Source organism: Barbus barbus (genome assembly GCF_936440315.1).
Source record: "Barbus barbus genome assembly, chromosome: 12".
NCBI lineage: Eukaryota > Metazoa > Chordata > Actinopteri > Cypriniformes > Cyprinidae > Barbus > Barbus barbus.
The window spans coordinates 16,414,457-16,433,176 of NC_136740.1; the positions used below are offsets into that span (position 1 = coordinate 16,414,457).

At 37.5% G+C, this 18,720-nt stretch overlaps 2 protein-coding genes across 2 annotated transcripts; both read left to right on the top strand.

The window, feature by feature from the left end:
- Positions 1–6,667: 6,667 nt before the first annotated feature.
- LOC306877732 (uncharacterized protein) lies at positions 6,668–8,525 on the top strand. Its single transcript, XM_079429670.1, has 4 exons — positions 6,668–6,716; positions 6,826–6,881; positions 6,975–7,125; positions 7,211–8,525. Exons 2-4 carry the CDS (start codon positions 6,842–6,844, stop codon positions 7,785–7,787), a joined length of 768 nt encoding a protein of 255 aa, XP_079285796.1. The 5' UTR covers positions 6,668–6,716; positions 6,826–6,841; the 3' UTR covers positions 7,788–8,525.
- Positions 8,526–16,368: 7,843 nt separating this feature from the next.
- Positions 16,369–18,678, top strand: LOC306878281 (uncharacterized protein). The gene is made up of 5 exons (XM_079430530.1): positions 16,369–16,555; positions 16,912–16,976; positions 17,179–17,332; positions 17,443–17,730; positions 17,833–18,678. The coding sequence occupies exons 2-5, from the start codon at positions 16,934–16,936 to the stop codon at positions 18,191–18,193; spliced, it is 846 nt and encodes a 281-aa protein (XP_079286656.1). The 5' UTR covers positions 16,369–16,555; positions 16,912–16,933; the 3' UTR covers positions 18,194–18,678.
- Positions 18,679–18,720: the final 42 nt, after the last annotated feature.

Here is an 18,720-nt window from a genome sequence, read left to right on the forward strand (position 1 = left end):
AGACCCTTGAGCAAGGCACCGAACCCCCAACTGCTCCCCAGGCGCCGCAGCATTGGCTGCCCACTGCTCCAGGTGTATGTTCACTACTGTGTGTACACTTGGATGGGTTAAATGCAGAACACAAATTCTGAGTATGGGTCACCATACTTGGCCACACACCACTTCCCCCATTTCCCTTAATACTTCTGTTATCAGCAATTACATCCACTGGAGATCAACAGACATTTATTTTATCCAGAGTATTAGGCTATACATTCAGGTGACAGCAGCTCAGGAGAAAGTCCGAAGACAAAAAATAAGACATGAGTAAGGTTACACATACAAGTATTGTCAAAAGTGGTTACTATCCATGCTGATAAATATATAACTTTTTTTTACCTCTTAAAATCTTTTAAATTAAATCTTATTTTAGGTACATCTGTGATCATTCAATTTCATTTATTTAGAAAATATTTAGCCTGCTCTAATGTCTCACGTAGCCAGACCTTCAGACACTTTGAATGACCAAGGCCCGCCCAAGAGGCCATGTGACTGACATCTAAACATCTACAACTAACATACCAGTGTGTAAAACTCTTGGACGTTTTTTTTAAAGAGCCTATGCCACGACCTTTAAATATTTCACATACTTTTGAAAATCCAGCTTGTAGTTGATCCTGGTAAGGGCTCATCATCACAGTTGTAAACATGAGAGCTTTCTTCTTGCATGAGGGGGTCTGGCATCATGGCATCTTTGTTTCCAGGTGGATCGTTAAAGAAGGCGACATACACATGCTGTATTAGTAATGTTAGACTTGTCATCTGCGTTCGATACTGTTGATCACGAGATTTCTCATTTCTCGTTTGGCGTCTCATGTGGGACTGGGGGGGGGGGGGGGGGGTAGTTTTAAACTGGTTTAAATAATTCTTAACAAATAGGAGATTTGTGGTAAAAACTGGAAGTTTTCTCTCGACCCCAGGCAACCTAACCTGTGGAGTTCCTCAGGGTTCTCTCTTATCTCCCATACTCTTCTCTATCTTCTTCCTCTGGGCTCTATTTTCAGAAAACACAGCATCTTTTTTTCACTGTTAAGTCGATGATCTACAAATTTACTTGCCTTTGTCTAAGAAAACAAATTTTGCTATTGATACTCTTACTGCTTATCTTGCTGATATCAAATCTGTTTGATAATTCCTTAAAATTTGATAAACAAATTAGTGCTGTAGAAGGTTCTAGTTTTTTCCCATCTTCGTTCTCTTTCCAAAATCAAGTCATTTCTCTCAAAAAGCTCTCTACAGGTTGCTATCCATGCCTTGGAATATTGTAACTCCCTCTACTTTGGTATATCAAAGTCTCAAATCACGCGGTTACAAGTAGTTCAAAATTGAGCAGCTAGATTCTTGAAGGGGTGTAAAAAGTTTGATCATGCTACTCTCCTCTTGCGATCATTGCATTGGCTGTCAGTTCATTATCGAATTGAGTTTAAAATCTTGCTACTTGTCTATAAATCACTTAATCAAGCACCGTCTTATTTATCGGATTTACTCTACCCCTACACTCCAGCGAGGGGACTAAGATCAGAGGGCAAACTTCTCCTCCAGACCCCTCAAACTCGCTTAAAAACCAGGGGATCTAGAGCCTTTGAAGTGGTTGGTCCCACCCTCTGGAACAACTTACCAGTTCGCATTAGAATGGCTTCCACTTTATCTGAGTTCAAGTCATATCTTAAAACACATCTTTTCTCTCTGGCTTTTAACATGTAATGTGTGTTTTATCTGTATTTGTTGTTGTATTGGTCCCTGAATGGTTTTAATTTGTTCACCAATTTTCTCCTCATATATTATTGTTTGTTGCGCAGCACTTTGGTCGGCCTGGTCTCGTGCTTAAATGTGCTCTAGAAATAAAACTGAACGTGAACATCTTCCAGAAATCCTGTATAACAACCAATCCGATGACAACTTCAAAACTCCTGAAATTATTCCAATTTTGTGTGCTGGATGCATCAGACGTTCAGCCAATGTATAGCCTACATATCTATGCATTCTAAGCATAAAAGTTTTTCTCTAACTCCTTTGTGAACAGCCATCAGTTAAGTTTGGTCTATTATTTAATCAAGTTGGATACAATTACTGGAGGTAGACAAAGGTCTCAGTAAACGATAGAGCCCTAATGTGAGCATGTGTTATTATGTGTAGCCTACTAACTAATTTTAGTCACAACACACCATCAGACTATAAAATATTGTATTTGTGAGCACAACAAAACGTAAAATCTCAACAGCAAATCTTTCTTTAGTTGTTATTCAGATTAAACAAGTAGTTTGATAAATAGTTTTGATACAGTTGTTACAAAAACGTTGAAGCTAGACAATTGACAATTTATGTTAATGCTAACAATTATTAATAATGCTTGACTTGAACATTTCCTTCATCAGAAATTCATAGAATGCCTGTTTGATGGAATATCTGCTTCTATATAATTTCTCTCTATTATATTATTTATTATTCAATTATTTTTTATATTTATTATTAAAATTATTAGAATCAACTTAATGTATCTTTAGCATTCTGCTAAATTGCTAACATGACAGACACTGCTGTGTTGCCTTTATGTAATTGTTTGACAGGAGCATCATACATTTAAATGTTTGATGTAGGCCTTTTAAAAGTACAGTGTTTGTTAACAAATATGAATAAAGCACTTAGAAAGCATAACATTTATAAAAAAAAAAAAAAGAAATCACTCATGTTTTTAATCTACAAAAGGAAAAACTATTGGATTGAAGATTTGGAGGCTGTATGTGATTTCGTATTACCTTTAGTTGTTATTCATGGTGTCGGTGATCCATTGGCTGAATGTGTAGACATTGAAGAGAGAATTCATAGAAATCAAATCAGTGCTTCATTTAAAAACAAATATATTGTACCAATTATTAAACCACAACAACTTTATTACCTTGCCGTAATAAATGAAAATATGAGCAGCAGACAACCCAGTACTCGCTGACCAGAGAGCCATCGCAAAAGTGGTAGCCAGAGTTCAGAGACACCTGCCAGGGCTGGGAGTAGGGCTCGCACTCACATCCACCAACAATCTTGGCAATCACCAGAGCAACTACACAAATCAGTGAGTATTGTCAGTATATTGACTATAATTACTTGTTAAATGAGTCAAATTTATAATTGCAGTGAATGGAGTCTCTACTCACAGGCAGCTCCAAGGTGCACCAGGAACATCAAACACCTCATATTTGCTGATTGAACCTGCTTGATGAAGGTTTCACTTTTCACTCGCAGTATTTATAGGACTGTCAGCCAATTGATCCAAGCCCGAGTGGTTTGCCACTGACCAGTCAGCTCCAAAAGACATATCTGAAGTCTGATAAATACACCATCATGTGTTTCCAAGAAAAGATATAGTATTACATCTTGATCATTTGCATGTTAGAAATTTGTATATTAGGGCTACATTGGCAAACTGATGTAACCTAGTGTATAAAACAAGTAATAAGATTTACAATTTTAATACTTATATTCTCAAAGGTAAAAGGTTTGTTATACATTTTCCAAAATGGAGGCCAGAACCTCCGTAACCCAACATGTGTTAATTTTAGGCTTCATGACCTTGACAACACGTTTCCAACGTGACACGTTTTCAACAGATGTCCATCTTCATTTATTTACTATTAACCCGGAGTATTTATATTAAGCGGATGATGAATGACAGCATATTTATCTTTATTCCAGTCTTTCTGTATTGTCCTTTCCATAGGAGTTTAGTTCAGATAATGCAGTATACAGGGGTGTGTGGAGTCCAAAAAATAATTTAACAGTTTATTACACTTGTATATTTAATATCCATCACAGTGGTCTTCTGTGGATATGGGAACGTTTTATTCTGTCAGGAGTAGAAAGAAGATTCATTCAGTCCGCTGGGGTTATCATAAGGTTTGTTTACTTGATTGTCTGATGAAATCATAGCTGTACTCCTACAGTCACATGAGCCAAATAAAACACCACAAGGGTCATTTCAACACACAGGCATTTATTTAAAGGTAAGTCAATAGAACAAGTGATGTAAGAAGGTGAGAGACGGAGTCCAGCAAATAGCACCAAACGCTTAGCTGAATAAATAACTATTTACAGGAATTACAGGAGCTGAATGGAGTGACTGGATGAGCTGAAGACAGAAGATGACAGAAAACAGGATGACAACATGTACGTTACCTGCTTTACTTATCTGTTATCATCTTGTTTTCTGTCATCTTCTGTCTTCAGCCCATCCGGTTGGGGGGTCGGGTAAGTAGTCCACAGGTACACAATGAGACAAGACAAAGCTGAAGTGAAAAGTAACTGCTTAAATAGTGAGTTTTGATGAAAGGGTAATATGTGGCATGGTGTGATGGCTGACAGAGTGCAGGTGGGAACCAAGAGGATTGCTGGGAAATGTAGTTCAGTGATGACAGGACTGGTGACTAGGGCCCTGCGTTCCATTCGGAAGGGCTCATCCCCATGCCCAATTCCCTTCAAAGGGTTTACCCTCCGAAGTGAGAGCTTTGAAGGTTGAAGGGTGTAGGGGACCAAGCAACTGTTTCTTGAAGTGCCCTTCTGCGTCATCATCCTGTGCCCACACAGAGGCGCCGTCATCATTTAAAGAATCAGTGCATATAGGATCATGGGGGGCCCAAAGTGTCCAACAGTTGCAGCAGTTGTAATACAGTGAAAGACATGTTTACATGTTTTTATTTTTTATATGATTTTGTCTTCAACAAACAAGACAGCCTTTCATTTGAAATTTTCAAATAGACGTTATCTTTATGAACAAACCGCATATTTGAAGTCTAAACAAGTACATTCTCACCTAAAAACACCTTTAAAACTACATTATGTGATGCAAAATCAGCATTATTTATAAAATTATAGTGGATTTGGGCATCCACCACGACACTCGCTGTGAGATATATACCGCAAGTGGACTGACACCAACGGTGAAATGGTTGGACTTCCGATATCACTGGAATATCGCACTCCTCTCAGCCAATCAGAATCGAGGACCCGAAAGAACTGTTGTTATTTATGCACAATAATTGTGCATTGGTGCATATTTGTGTTTCCTTCCCTAGCTTCCTTTACTCGCGTCTTAGCTCCACCCCCTTAGAATGTGAGGGAAGGATACACCTTGTCGTTCATGACTCCTCAGTAAGTTATTACAAAAAGTTCAAACGGTCACTGATGCTCCAGAAGGAAAACAATGTGCCTAAATATCATATAATATTCTTTTTTTATTTTGTACTGCCTCAGAAGCTACAGAAGATACTTACATGTTTCCCAAGACAAAATACATTCAATTTACCCCGATCTTCAAATTCAAAAAGTTTTCACCTCCAGGCTCTTAATGCATTGTGTTTCCTTCTGGAGCATCATTGAGTGTTTGAACTTTTTATAATAGTTGCATGTAAGTCCCTCAGTTGTCCTCAGTGTTAAAAGATGGATCTCAAAATCAAACAGCCATTGTTGGAAAATAAAAAATAAAATAAAATGCTGGAAAACATACATTTTTACTGTTACAGTCAGTTTGAATGATAAATTAAACATATTCAACTTATAGTCTATATCTATTTAGAATTTTTGTCTTCTGACTTTACAAGTAAGGTCATTCATTCAGCCAAAAAAGGAACGATGCTTCACTCAACTTAAAATCAACTCTAATTCTTGTCAAAAAGACAAATGTTAACTTCACCATGAAAATAAAGTGTATCACTACATTTTGGCTCCCTTTTACCAAAAAAATTTAAGTTCCTTAATAAAAGGATTTTTAAATTGTTATAAAGGTCAGACATCCATCAGCAGCAGTAGTTTGATTCTAGGTCAAGCAGCTGCCCTTATCTATAGGGGTTTAGCAGACATGTGTAACCTGGACCGAGTGTTACGTGCATGATCCCTGACTGTGATGATAATTCCTTTTAAGAATCACTTGAGGTCATTTTTTAACAACGGACAGGTTAGTTAAAAAAAAAAAGAAACTGAAAAGACCTTCTGCAGACTTTTAAGATATAAGGGTAGGATATATATCATACTTCTTTAGAGTGAATTTATAGAGCTCATCGATTCATCCAGGCTCAAAAACACATATCTCTTTGAGTGATGTGTCAAATCTTATCAGGACGTGAACAAAGTCTGGTGTCATTTGTTACTGTTATTAGTTCAAAGGTTCAAAATCAGAGTCTTGTTTCATAGATTAAGTACCTAAGACCTCAGATCGACAATTTCATAAAGGGTGGTATTCAAAATGTCTTTATATTAAAACTTAAAAGGAGATTGTCTGTTCTTGAATCCTTTGATATTTTTTAAAACACTCCCACGATTATGAGTCTACAGAAACACTTTAGGACAGAATATAATTTCTTTATTTCTATCACACTGAAGAAAATTCTTTTACTTAGAGAATTTACTAAATAGTTTTAATCGTTCATCTAAAACATTATTTATAGTGTAATTTAGTTGTACAGTTTATTGTCCAAGAGTTATCAGTCCGTATTGAATTCAGGATTTTTAGTGATAATAGGTACAGTCAGGACATTATGATGTGGAGTAGTGACAGCAAGGCACTACCCACTGGACTTTGGGTTTCCACTACAGCAATAACCTCCCCATGCAATATAAATACAGATGTGAAACAGCCACCTTCACACTTGTTCTTCAGACAGGACAGCGTCAATTAAAACACACTGACACAGGTAAGAAGACAGCCTTACTTTTCAGTCAAGTTAAAGTACTGCATTTATGATGATCATGAATTCCTAATGAAAACCAGAAATTTTGATGAAAAATGTATTTTACTTACAGACTCAAAGTAAAGACCATGAAGGTTCTTGTGGTGTTCGCACTTGCTCTATTTACAGGTAATATTTTCAGAGAAAATTATGATGTTATTGGCTGGATAAATTCATATTCAAATTAACAATTTGTATTGACCTGCTTTGCTCCATCAACAGGTTGCCAGGCCAACCTCTTCTATGCTGATGAGCCCAAGCCACAGCTGGAGCAGCTGACAGATGCTTTCTGGAGCTATGTTGCGAAGGCAACACAAACCGCAGAGGAAACCGTTAAGATGATCAGGTCTTCCCAACTGGGACAGGAAGTCAAGTAAGTCAAGAACATTTACTTGCAGGACATAGTTGTTTAGAGTATTTCCTGAGTAGAAACTCAAATATTCTTCTTCATATGACAGTGCCAGACTGACCCAGAGTGCCGATATGGCCAGCGAATATGCCGTCACCCTCAAGAAACAGATGGATCCTCTGACTGAAGAGCTGATGACCAAAATCACCAAGGAGGCTGAAGTGTTGAGGGAGCGTCTGGGACAGGACCTGATCAGTGTGAGAGACAAACTGGAGCCCTATGCTGACAACATCAAGAGCCAGATCCAGCAGAGAATGGAGGAGATCAGGACAGCCATGGTGCCATATGCTGACTCCCTGGACTCTGAGACCCTGAAGGCCACTCTGCTCCAGAAGAGCGAGGAGCTGAGAGGAAACATGGAGCAGAGCGTAAAGGAGCTGCAGGCTCAGCTGGAGCCCTACACTGCTGAGATCAAGGAGAAAGTGGATCAACATCTGCAGGAGTTCCAGAAGACCGTGACACCCCTGACTGAGGACCTCCAGACCCAGATTAGAGAGAGAGCCCAGATGGTCCAGCAGAGTCTCACACCCTACGCTGAAGACCTGAAGGAAAAGCTGGATCCCTACGCACAGGACCTGCAGGCCCAGCTCACCTCCCTGTACGAGTCCTTCACCAAGAGAAATTAGATGCTTCCAACAGACTTTTGCCAACTGCTGCTAATGTAATTCGATGCTAGATTCAGTTCAATGTGAAAGTATGTTCTTCACTGTCTGTGGTTAACACTAACAACTGCTGCTGACCTTACAGTGACCTGATGGAAGTATTTATTCACAGCCAAGTAACAAAACACAAAGGTTTGATCATGTGCATCTACATTTACACAATGATTTTTATGAAATGTTTGAAACATTTTAATTTAAACTAAATAAATATTTTGTCAAAGGAAATAAGTCTAAAAGGTTTTTTTTTTTTCGTGGTCAGGAGGTTGAAGTTTTAAGACCCAGTTATGTTTACTCTAGAATTCTCATTTTCAAATATACAAATGTTAAATGCCATCAGAATAGGTATATGTTTAATCTTTTATGCTGATAACCTCTGAAGCATGAATTTTGCATGAATTTCAAATTATTTTACTTCTGCATACAAACAACAAAACTCTTCATGACAAAAAATACAGTATTTCATTAGTTAATTACTATTCCTTAAAATAATGATACACTTCTGAAGTTCTTCTGAGATTTTGATATATACAATGTTTAAAAGTTTGGGGTTGGTAAGATTTTTTTTTAAATAAGTCTGTTACGCTCACCAAAGCTTCTGCTATTTGATCCAAAATACAGTAAGTAAAAAAAAACTAAAAAACTGTATACTGTTAAATATTATTACAATTTAAAATAAATGTCTTCTATTTCAATATATTTTAAAATATAATTTATTCCCGAAACTAGGTAGATTACTTACAAATTGTAGTCCATTATTGATTCTGAACATGACAAAAATTGTTGTTAGTAATGCAATAAATTACATTACACATTTTAGGTAATATAATATGACTACTTTTATATTACTTTTGACTGATCTAGTTTTTCACATTGATTTAAATAGGATAATCTTGTACCATATTGATGTAAAAATACAAAGAGTAAGAAAATATATTCAATTTGTTGTTATTAACAACATGAAGTGCATTAAACATTATATTACATTTAGGTTTAATGAAAAGCTGATAATTAATTAAATCATAAAAATGTTAACAAACTAAATCATAAAAAAAAGTTTACCTGTATGTCATGTGACCATAACCAAATTCAGAGAACCATGAACATGCAAATGTGATCATTATTAAAAACATTATTTTAACATCTTATACTTCAGGTGAAAGAGGATCAGATGACAAAAAAAGTTTGTGAATTTGTGCATTTTAATGGGTTTGAAAGACAAAAGCCCTCCAAAGACACAGAAACACTTGGTTAAATAACCTACAGAGTGATCATTTAAATAAAAATTGTGTTCATCAGTAGATGATGCAATGTTGAAGTGATTTTTTTGTAAATCCAGTGGTCAAATACTAGTCACATAACTAGTGACTGGTCTTTGTGTAAATGTTCACAAAACTGGAAGATTTTCTGAATTGATATAAGCAGTAGGCTATTTTATAAAGGAACATTCAATAGATGAAAAAGAGGAATTAGGAAGAATCAATTTTGAATAATCAATATTTTATATAAATAATATGTTATCGTGATCCATAAAAAAGGAACTGTAGAGTATTTTAAAATGTAATTTAACCTAATTACAAGTACTTAGTTTTTGGAATCTGATTACGTAATCCAGATTTCATGTAATCTGTTACTACCCAGCTCTGTTTATTCATGTGATGGTAAATCTTAAATAGTAGCCATTATTCCAGTCTTCAGGTTCACATGATCTTACAGAAATCATTGTCATACTCTAACCGTTGCTTAAGAAACATTTCTTATTATTATCAGTGTTGAAAACAGTTGTGTCGAAAAATTTTGATTACTAAAAAAGTTGAAAAGAACAGAGTTTATTTGAAATAGATTGTTCTGTAACATTTTACATATCTTCACTGCTTGTTTTGAATAAAAGGGTTGAATACAAATATTAATAAAATATTAATTTAAAACATTTGAACAGTAGTAGTAATAGTTATTATTGTCAGAGAGTCACCACAGTCACCGCCGTCTCCACCAACGACACTCACCAGATCCCAATCCCCTGATTTCTGATCACCGTCACCTGTCAGCACTAATCAGCAGCACTTTATCCCTGCACTCCTCCCATTCACTCACTGTCTGGTCTCAAACTTTCCATGTTGACTAACCTGACCAACTTACCTTTTGTCTACGTACCAGTTGCTCCAGTGTTCCTATCCCTGTTCTCCACCGCTCCAGTTCTCCACCGTCTCCACGCTCCACTGTTACCTCCGGATCCCCTGGAAAAGGAAAAAGGACATTCACACTCAGATAAGGCCCTAGAGACATTCCCATTCCCCACCTGCTTCCCTGGACATTCTGCTCATCTCATTCCCCTCTGCTACTACTCAATAAACCTGTTGATTGTATTGTACTTACCTCTGTGTCTATCTGCTGACAATTATTAGTATCCTTGTTCTCATAATATTAAACTATCATAAGATTTATTTATAAAATTAATGGGCATTGTGTCAAGGATGAGACATAAGATAATTATTTATGCATGATACAGTCAGATAATATAATCTTTCAAAACTAGTAAGTGAAACGTTTTTCCACAATTTTGAATTCTCGGGGAAAAAAATGAAAAAAAAGGCTTTTTTGATAAAGGCCATCTGAAATTAGCTGTAGTGGCCTAACTAGGATTCGGAATGATGGCCTCTTTATAAAATATGAGCTGGACACTTAGACAGACCCCAAATTTATATCCAATCATTGAGTTATTATATGTAGAAAGGCACTACCATGTACTATGTAACTTGTGTTTTCACTGAATACTCAGCTCAAACCTGTTACAGCTCCTGCACTAGTTTTATGCACCACACATGCCACTTAGTGGAAGCCTACTATCATTTCAAGTCACTCCATGAAACTTATAAGTGAAGAGCTAACTAGTCAAGAGCTATCTAAAAATTAGAATATCGTGAAAGTTCATTTTTTCTTGTAACTTATTTCAAAAAGTGAAACTTTTTTCAAAAAGTGAAACTCATATATTTTAGATTCATTGCATGTAAAGTAAAACATTTTAAATGTTTTTTTGTTTTAATTTTGATGATTAGAGCTTACAGCTCATGAAAGTCAAAAACCAGTATCTCAAAATATTAGAATATTTACATTTGAGTTTCAATTAATGACCATCCCTACAGTATAAATTCTGGGTATCTCTTGTTCTTTGAAACTACAATAATGGAGAAGACTGCTGACTTGGCAATGATCCAGAAGACGAACATTGAAGCCCTCCACAAAGAGGGTAAGTCACAGAGGGTCATTACTAAAAGGTGTGGCTGTTTACAGAGTGCTGTATCAAAGCATATTAAATGCAAAGTTGACCGGAAGGAAGAATTTGGGTAGAAAAAGGTGCACAAGCAACAGGGATGACTGCAAGCTTGAGAATACTGTCAAGCAAAGCTGATTCAAACACTTGGGAGAGCTTCACAAGGAGTGGACTGAAGCTGGAGTCAGTGCATCAAGAGTCACCACGCTCAGACGTCTTCAGGAAAAGGGCTACTTCTGAAGTAGAGACAACGTCAGAAGCGTCTTACCTGGCCTGTGGAGAAAAAGAACTGGACTGTTGCTCAGTGGCCCAAAGTCCTCTTTTCAGATGAAAGTAAATTTTGCATTTCATTTGGAAATCAAGGTCCCAGAGTCGGGAGGAAGAGTGGAGAGGCACAGAATCCATGTTGCTTGAAGTCCAGTCTGAAGTTTCCACAGTCAGTGATGATTTGGGATGCCATGTCATCTGCTGGTGTTGGTCCACTGTGTTTTCTGAAGTCCACAGTCAACGCAGCCATCTACCAGGAAATTTTAGAGCACTTCATGCTTCCTTCTGCTGACAAGCTTTATGGAGATGCTGATTTCATTTTCCAGCAGGACTTGGCAACTGCCCACACTGCCAAAGGTACAAAAAGCTGGTTCAATGACCATGGTGTTACTGTGCTTGATTGTCCAGCAAACTCGCCTGACCTGAACCCCATAGAGAATCTATGGGGTATTGTCAAGAGGAAGATGAGAGACACCAGACCCAACAATGCAGATGACCTGAAGGCCGCTATCAAAGCAACCTGGGCTTCCATACCACCTCAGCAGTGCCACAGGCTGATTGCCTCCATGCCACGCCGCATTGATGCAGTAATTCATGCAAAAGGAGGCCCAACCAAGTATTGAGTGCATAGGAATGAACATACTTTTCAGAAGCCTGACATTTCTGTTTAAAATATCCTTTTTTGATTGATCTTATGTAATATTCTAATTTTCTGAGACACTAAATTTTGGGTTTTCATTATCTGTAATCCATAATCATCAATATTTCAAGAAATAAAGGCTTGAAATATTTCACTCTATGTGTAATGAATCTATATAACATATGGGTTTCACTTTCTGAAATGAGTGACAAAAAATATTGACCTTTTTCATGATATTCTAATTTTTTGAGATGTACGACTGGAGTCATATGGATTCAAGCATGAATAACACAGCCTTAACATGTTTGATAGTTAATGCATTAAATAACATTTAGGGGTTAGCTAAGTTACACAGTTTCTAAAAGAAGGAATGGTAAATATTTTGACTTTAAAATAAGTGTAAAAAATGTATTATAGTCATAATTTAAACTACTGACATCTGGAGCTTCATCATAAACATTACTGGATGGCACGGGATTAGTTTGTAATTGTTTTCACTGATCCTCCGTATCAACATACTAAATACACTAGCAAATTATCCTAAAAGGTAATAATCTGTTTGTGTTATTTTCTTTTCTGTCAAACTCAACCTACTGCGACTTATACACAGTTAAATTAAAAATTAAGAATTAAAACCTACAAATAACATTTGTGCAACATTTCCCGAAGACTTATGAGTTGTAGTTAAGGATAGCTCTTGACTGGTTTACCATTAGCTCATGTCTTCACTAATCATAAGCTGAAGTAAGTATTAATTCAGGTATTAGTGCATGATTATTCATGTAACTTTTTCTTAAAGTGTAACAGTTTTTACACCTCATGCAATTTGTTATTGACTGATTGCCAGTTTCTTTTTTAATGGTTGCATGGAGACACATGGGTGCCTCCAGAACATTCATAAACACACACAGCATGATCAAGGCATTCAAATCCCATATAAATGCCAACTGCAACATGTCAGGAGTTGTTCTTGCATGTTTCTAAAAGTACCTGTCGATGCCATTTCCAAGAGTTTCCCACACACTCCCATCAGAACAAAAAACAACCTTCATCATCCACCTCACACAAAGAAGCTAATCCTGCCTTTTCCAAGAGTACACTAAGACACTGCACTCCAGGAAAACAGCTGCAACCAGCCTGAGCTGGTTTATAGCTGCTCTAGCTAGTCTCCCAGCCTGAACATCTGATGAGTGCACCACTAAAACCAGAAAACCACTTTTGCCTAAACAGCTTAGGCTGAAATAAGCTGCCTTTTTTCTTCTTCTTATTCTCCAGAGCATGGCACTAGTGACAAGAAGTTAAGATTATGGCTTCAGTACCCTGGGAATGCATGAACTGATAAACATGCATACAAAAATGTCTTTCAAATGCATAAATATAAATTGAAATTGAAGCGAACCTGATACAGGATACAGCTAATGAAAACACATCAATTTGCATTACTGTTGGTTCACGTTTACATTTATGTTTACTTTGCAACTGGATTTTTCATAGAAATTTTACTCAAAGTCTGGTGATGTAAGGTAGACTATTGCATTTTACTGGTAACTAAAAGCATCATCAGATTGGCTAAGTATATTTCATTTAAAAAGCATGCAAGGAGTTTAGGATTTGTAGAAGTTTATGAATGCTGGGTGTTCCAGTTCTGCTGAGCTTTCTGCAAGTGGACCTGATTATTTGTACTTTAGCAGCACAAAATAACTTTTTGCACAGAGACGAGGGGTCAAGAAACTGATGCAGATGACTGATTTCTCTGAAACAAAGCAGCTGAGAGGCCTTTGACCTGGAATGCCTGACTGTTGAAAACAATGACTAATGTAGACAATCTTCCTAACTGACACATCTGAGGACTGAATCACAGACCACAGAAAGCAAGAAAAGCGAAAAACAGAATCAGAGTCACTAGAGTTCATCAGCCCTCACTCTAGAGCTCTTGTGTTGTGCGTGTTTGTGTTAGATAAATCCAGGCCATGAATATCAGCTTGAGTCATGGCTGTAATGTTGCTGCTCTGAAGAATAGATGGTATCTCGTGGGGGGAGCAGCGTATAGACCCTCTCACACGGTACACTGGATCTAGCAGCCCTATTCTGCTAAATGATGAGTTGGCCGAGGTTACATGCGTTCATTACTTACTGTTCACCTTTCACACATTTATCCAAAAACCACATGGGACATAAACAACTGAGTCCTTTCCTGAGTTCATAATTAAATCATCACGCTGAATTGATTTTTGTTTGTTTGTTTTTGGGAGCAGGATAGTCTTCAGTTTTAAATCACATTTTCTCCAGTTCCATTATTATTGGATGCAACACAATAACTCACTTTGGTGAAACCACATGCCTAATACTTCATGGAGAAAATTCAGTTAAAAAAAAGAAAAAAATTCACCACCCATGGGTCAACCCATGAAATGTTTTTTGTCCGACACTTGGCACTGATCTTCCCCTTATGAAAGCAGTGTTATCAAAAACCGAAAAAGGAATTACAGAGGAAGCTCTGTTTCAATGCTCTCATCTAACTAATCCATTAGGAGCATAATACAAAAGCATGGGGAGGGCTGAAAAATAACAGTCCATAATACTCAACTCTTTCTTAGTCTTGCCTCTTTTTTTCTTTTTTTTTTCTATTCAAGTAGTCAGTAAAAAGTTATCTTGTAGCACTGTCAGTCATCATAGTTTGCGGTGTTCAGATTGTGCCTTATACTCTCCATTTCAAGACACAACCATTGGAAATGGGAAGTTTCTGACTTATATAATGCATCAGCATTTTAAAGACAACCAGACATTACCTCAGTGCCAGTGGTAACCTTGGTGCAACTCATTGCATCAATGCTCACAATAATTCATTTGTCAGATGCATTATTCTGAAGTGATTTACAAATTAAGTTCAACAATCTCAATTCATCATGGCACATAAACAACAACAAAGTGTCAAAATACCAAAAAAAGCTACCATAAGCTTACCATACGCTGTAAAAAAGAACAGAAAATACTATTTCAGTTTTTCTGTTTCAACATTTAATGTTTAATTCAATCGCAATTTTCAAGTGAAAATTGCATAGTTTTATCATTTAGAGTATTGTTCTCCATATAGAAATTGTACATTCTTGATATCTGTTTCTTCTTCAAACTGAGTTTTGTATCAAAGTATAAAGTAGATTTTTACAGATCAACATTCAATTGGAAAATGTACAGAAGAGTATATGAAACTACAGTGGATGTCTGCATGAGCAGTGATCATACTGGGCCCTGTGCATACTAAAGCCATGTTTGTTTTCACCAGCTGCAGGGGTGAAACAGACAGAGCTGAGCCAGGAGAAAGGGGCAAGTTGGGACAAGAGGCTAAAGATCTGAATAGGTGGAATCAAATTGTGGGTGATAAGGCTTTTCTTACATTGTCACGGGGAAAAAAAAAACATAATTACCCTAAGCTTTTCAACCGGAAAAAAAGATTAGTTTAGAAAAGAACACAATCTTGTTGGGTTGTGTTGTGAGTTCAGGAACTGTGAAGGAAATATAAGGCTTCATTAATTATGTTAACTCTTTATAGGAAATACCAAAGTGTCTTATCATTTCAGATAAACTCTAGGCTATACTGACCTGGAAGGGCATTGTGATCAAACAGGCTGCAATCAGCAGTAGTTTGAAATTTGTGACATTACTACTTGTTACATCATAACCGATCTTACTAAACAAAATGACAAGAAATACACTAGATATTATAGGGGAACAACATTTTGTATGCTATATTAAAAAACGTACACTGTTGTTGTTGTTACCACCACTATTGCCATTGCTCATGTAAATCCTAATCCAAATATGTGAAATGAGCAATAGTATGGCCAATAGGTGTCTATTTAAATGCTAATAGGGCCATCCATGTTAATCCAGGCCATTCCAGTAAAACGTAAACAACTGTTGGCGCCTGCATTAATGTTCGTGTCACCTTCAGACTCAATTGTCTCTTTAATCACGAGGGATTTGTTTTACAGGCAAATTAACCATCGACAATTTAGTTTTAATTTAATTTCAATTTAGTTGATTTTCATTCGCGCAAACATTACTGTGTAGGCTACATAACAAAATGGGTTAATTATAAACGATAATATTGTTATACGCGTTTTAATTTAAACAGAATGCTTGTCATTAAAGGAAAGCACGAATATATTGCATATAGTCTACAATATTATTAAAATATTTTTTGGGAATTAGGGAGAGTGGCCTGTAATTCATTATATAGAATAAGGGACGCAAAATTGCTGTAATCTCATAGCCAGAAAACACACATCAGCAGTTCCTTTGCACAATATGAAAAGCATGTGACCTTAATATTTTCTTAAGAAAATAATATAAATTGCGCAATTCATCTCCAGTTGGTGCGGAAAGACGCGGACTTCGCACACTTGCTGCAGTCAGTGACTCGTGGGATGATACGCGAACCCTGAACAAAGGAGAAATCACGTGGCAGTGTTTGTGAATGCAGCGGGTGCGTCCCGGGACTGTATAAAAGACCTGACATCCACACTCCCTCCACACGGAGAAAATTACACGTCTCAGGTAAGTAACACTTGCTCTTCACTCACAGGGTAGTCGCAAACTTATTACTGAACGGTTTATGTGCAGGAGAACCAGTTTGTCTAAACTTACAGTTAACGGAGACTGAGTATTTAAACGCGTATTAATGTAGAAAGTAGCCTACTGCATACGTACTCGTATATTCAGATGCTGTTTATTTGTGCATTATAAGACTGGTCTTTTACATTATACTGTTAAGACTGAAATATTTTAATACCTGTGAATTAATAAGTTTAGGGGTTCCCATTTCCAAAGATTTTGGGCAAAAAAGATTCTATTTATATTTTCTTGCCAGTGCTTAAGACATATTGATTTCTTCTGTTTTGATCTTTCCTCAGGTTTACTTGTCTTCCCATCAAAATGAGGTCTCTTGTGGTGATCTTTGCTTTGGCTGTTTTTACTGGTATGAAAAAAAACCCTCTCCATTCACTCATGGTTTAGTTTTTTGGTATATCAATGCACAATGTTATGTTTGTAATGCATCTTTATCAACTATTACAGTACATAATTAATAAAGGGCACTGGAAATGATCAATTATCACAAACTCATTTGTGAATAACCTAATGTGGCATAGAGTTTACAATCTCTTCACAACCCCTTGTAGGCTGCCAGGCTCGTAGCCTGTTCCAGGCTGATGCCCCTCAGCCCAGATGGGAGGAGATGGTGGACCGCTTCTGGCAGTATGTGTCCGAACTCAACACACATGCTGACGGTGTGGTCCAGAACATCAAGGGCTCCCAGCTCAGCAGAGAGCTTGAGTAAGTTCCTCTTAATATTTATCTACAGCACCATCATACTCATCTTCTCACATTATCAAATAGCATACATGCTTCTGAAACACCGTTCCTGACCAACTTTGTTTTTGCAGCACCCTGATTAGTGACACCATGGCTGAGCTGAGTTCATACAGCGACAATCTTCAAACCCAGATGACTCCATACGCCTCTGACGCTGCTGGTCAGCTCAACAAAGATCTCCAGCTCTTGGCTGGCAAACTGCAAACTGACATGACCGACGCTAAAGAACGCTCCACTCAGTACCTGCAAGAGCTGAAGACCATGATGGAGCAGAACGCCGATGATGTGAAGAACCGTGTGAACACCTACACTCGCAAACTGAAGAAACGCCTGAACAAGGACACAGAGGAGATCCGCAAGTAAGTCTGGATGCTCTTTCAGGTGGCTTAAAAGCAAGCTAGCTAATAAAAAAATTAGGTCATTTTTTAATATATAAAATTTTATCTCTTTCATGTCTTCAGCACCGTGGAGACCTACCTGGGTGAGCTTCAGTCTCGTGCTTCCCAAAACGCTGAAGGCGTGAAAGACCGTTTCGAGCCCTACGTCAGCCAGGCCCATGATGGTGCCAGCCAGAAATTGGGTGCCCTTAGCGAGCTGATGAAGTCCCAGGCCCAGGAGGTCAGCGAGCAGTTTGAAGTCCAGGCTGGAGCTCTGAAGGAGAAGCTTGAGCAGACCGCCGAGAACCTGCGCACATCCCTAGAGGGCCGCGTGGATGAGCTGACCAGCCTCCTCACCCCTTACTCCGAGAAGATCCGTGAGCAGCTGCAGATCGTCATGGACAAGATCAAGGAGGCCTCAGCAGCTCTTCCCACTCAAGCTTAAGAGCTTCACACTTATCTAGTGTTAACACCAAACAGAAACAAGAAGGGAGGTTTTGTGTTACTGAAAAGTGTTTTTTTTCATTATGTGAGAGGTTGATAAGTGGTTAAGAACTGGACTCGACTGGACTAGCTCTGTCCATTATTGGACAAAAGAATACCATGTACCCACCATGTTTACTTTCTCAGTATTAACCCACTGTTTGAGGATATACTTTCAGTGTCTTTCGTTAGCATACAGTACAGAAATTTTAAGATCAATCAACTTGCCTGTATTGGCAGTGCTCTATTAGTTTTTTCTAGTTAGTGGGGCCAACATGGCTCCATTCAAAATAAACATTAAAAAAGTGCCTTCAGCTGCTGAACTAAATCAGAATATATGCAAAGATGAGCTTTGTTAGCCACAAATCCACATATAAATGCTTGTTTACTTTACATGTTTGTACACTGTTGTATTTTAATTTTTCAATAAACGTTTGTCCTACTACACTATGTCACCTGATTCTTGACAAGAGTTTTGGAAAAGTACTT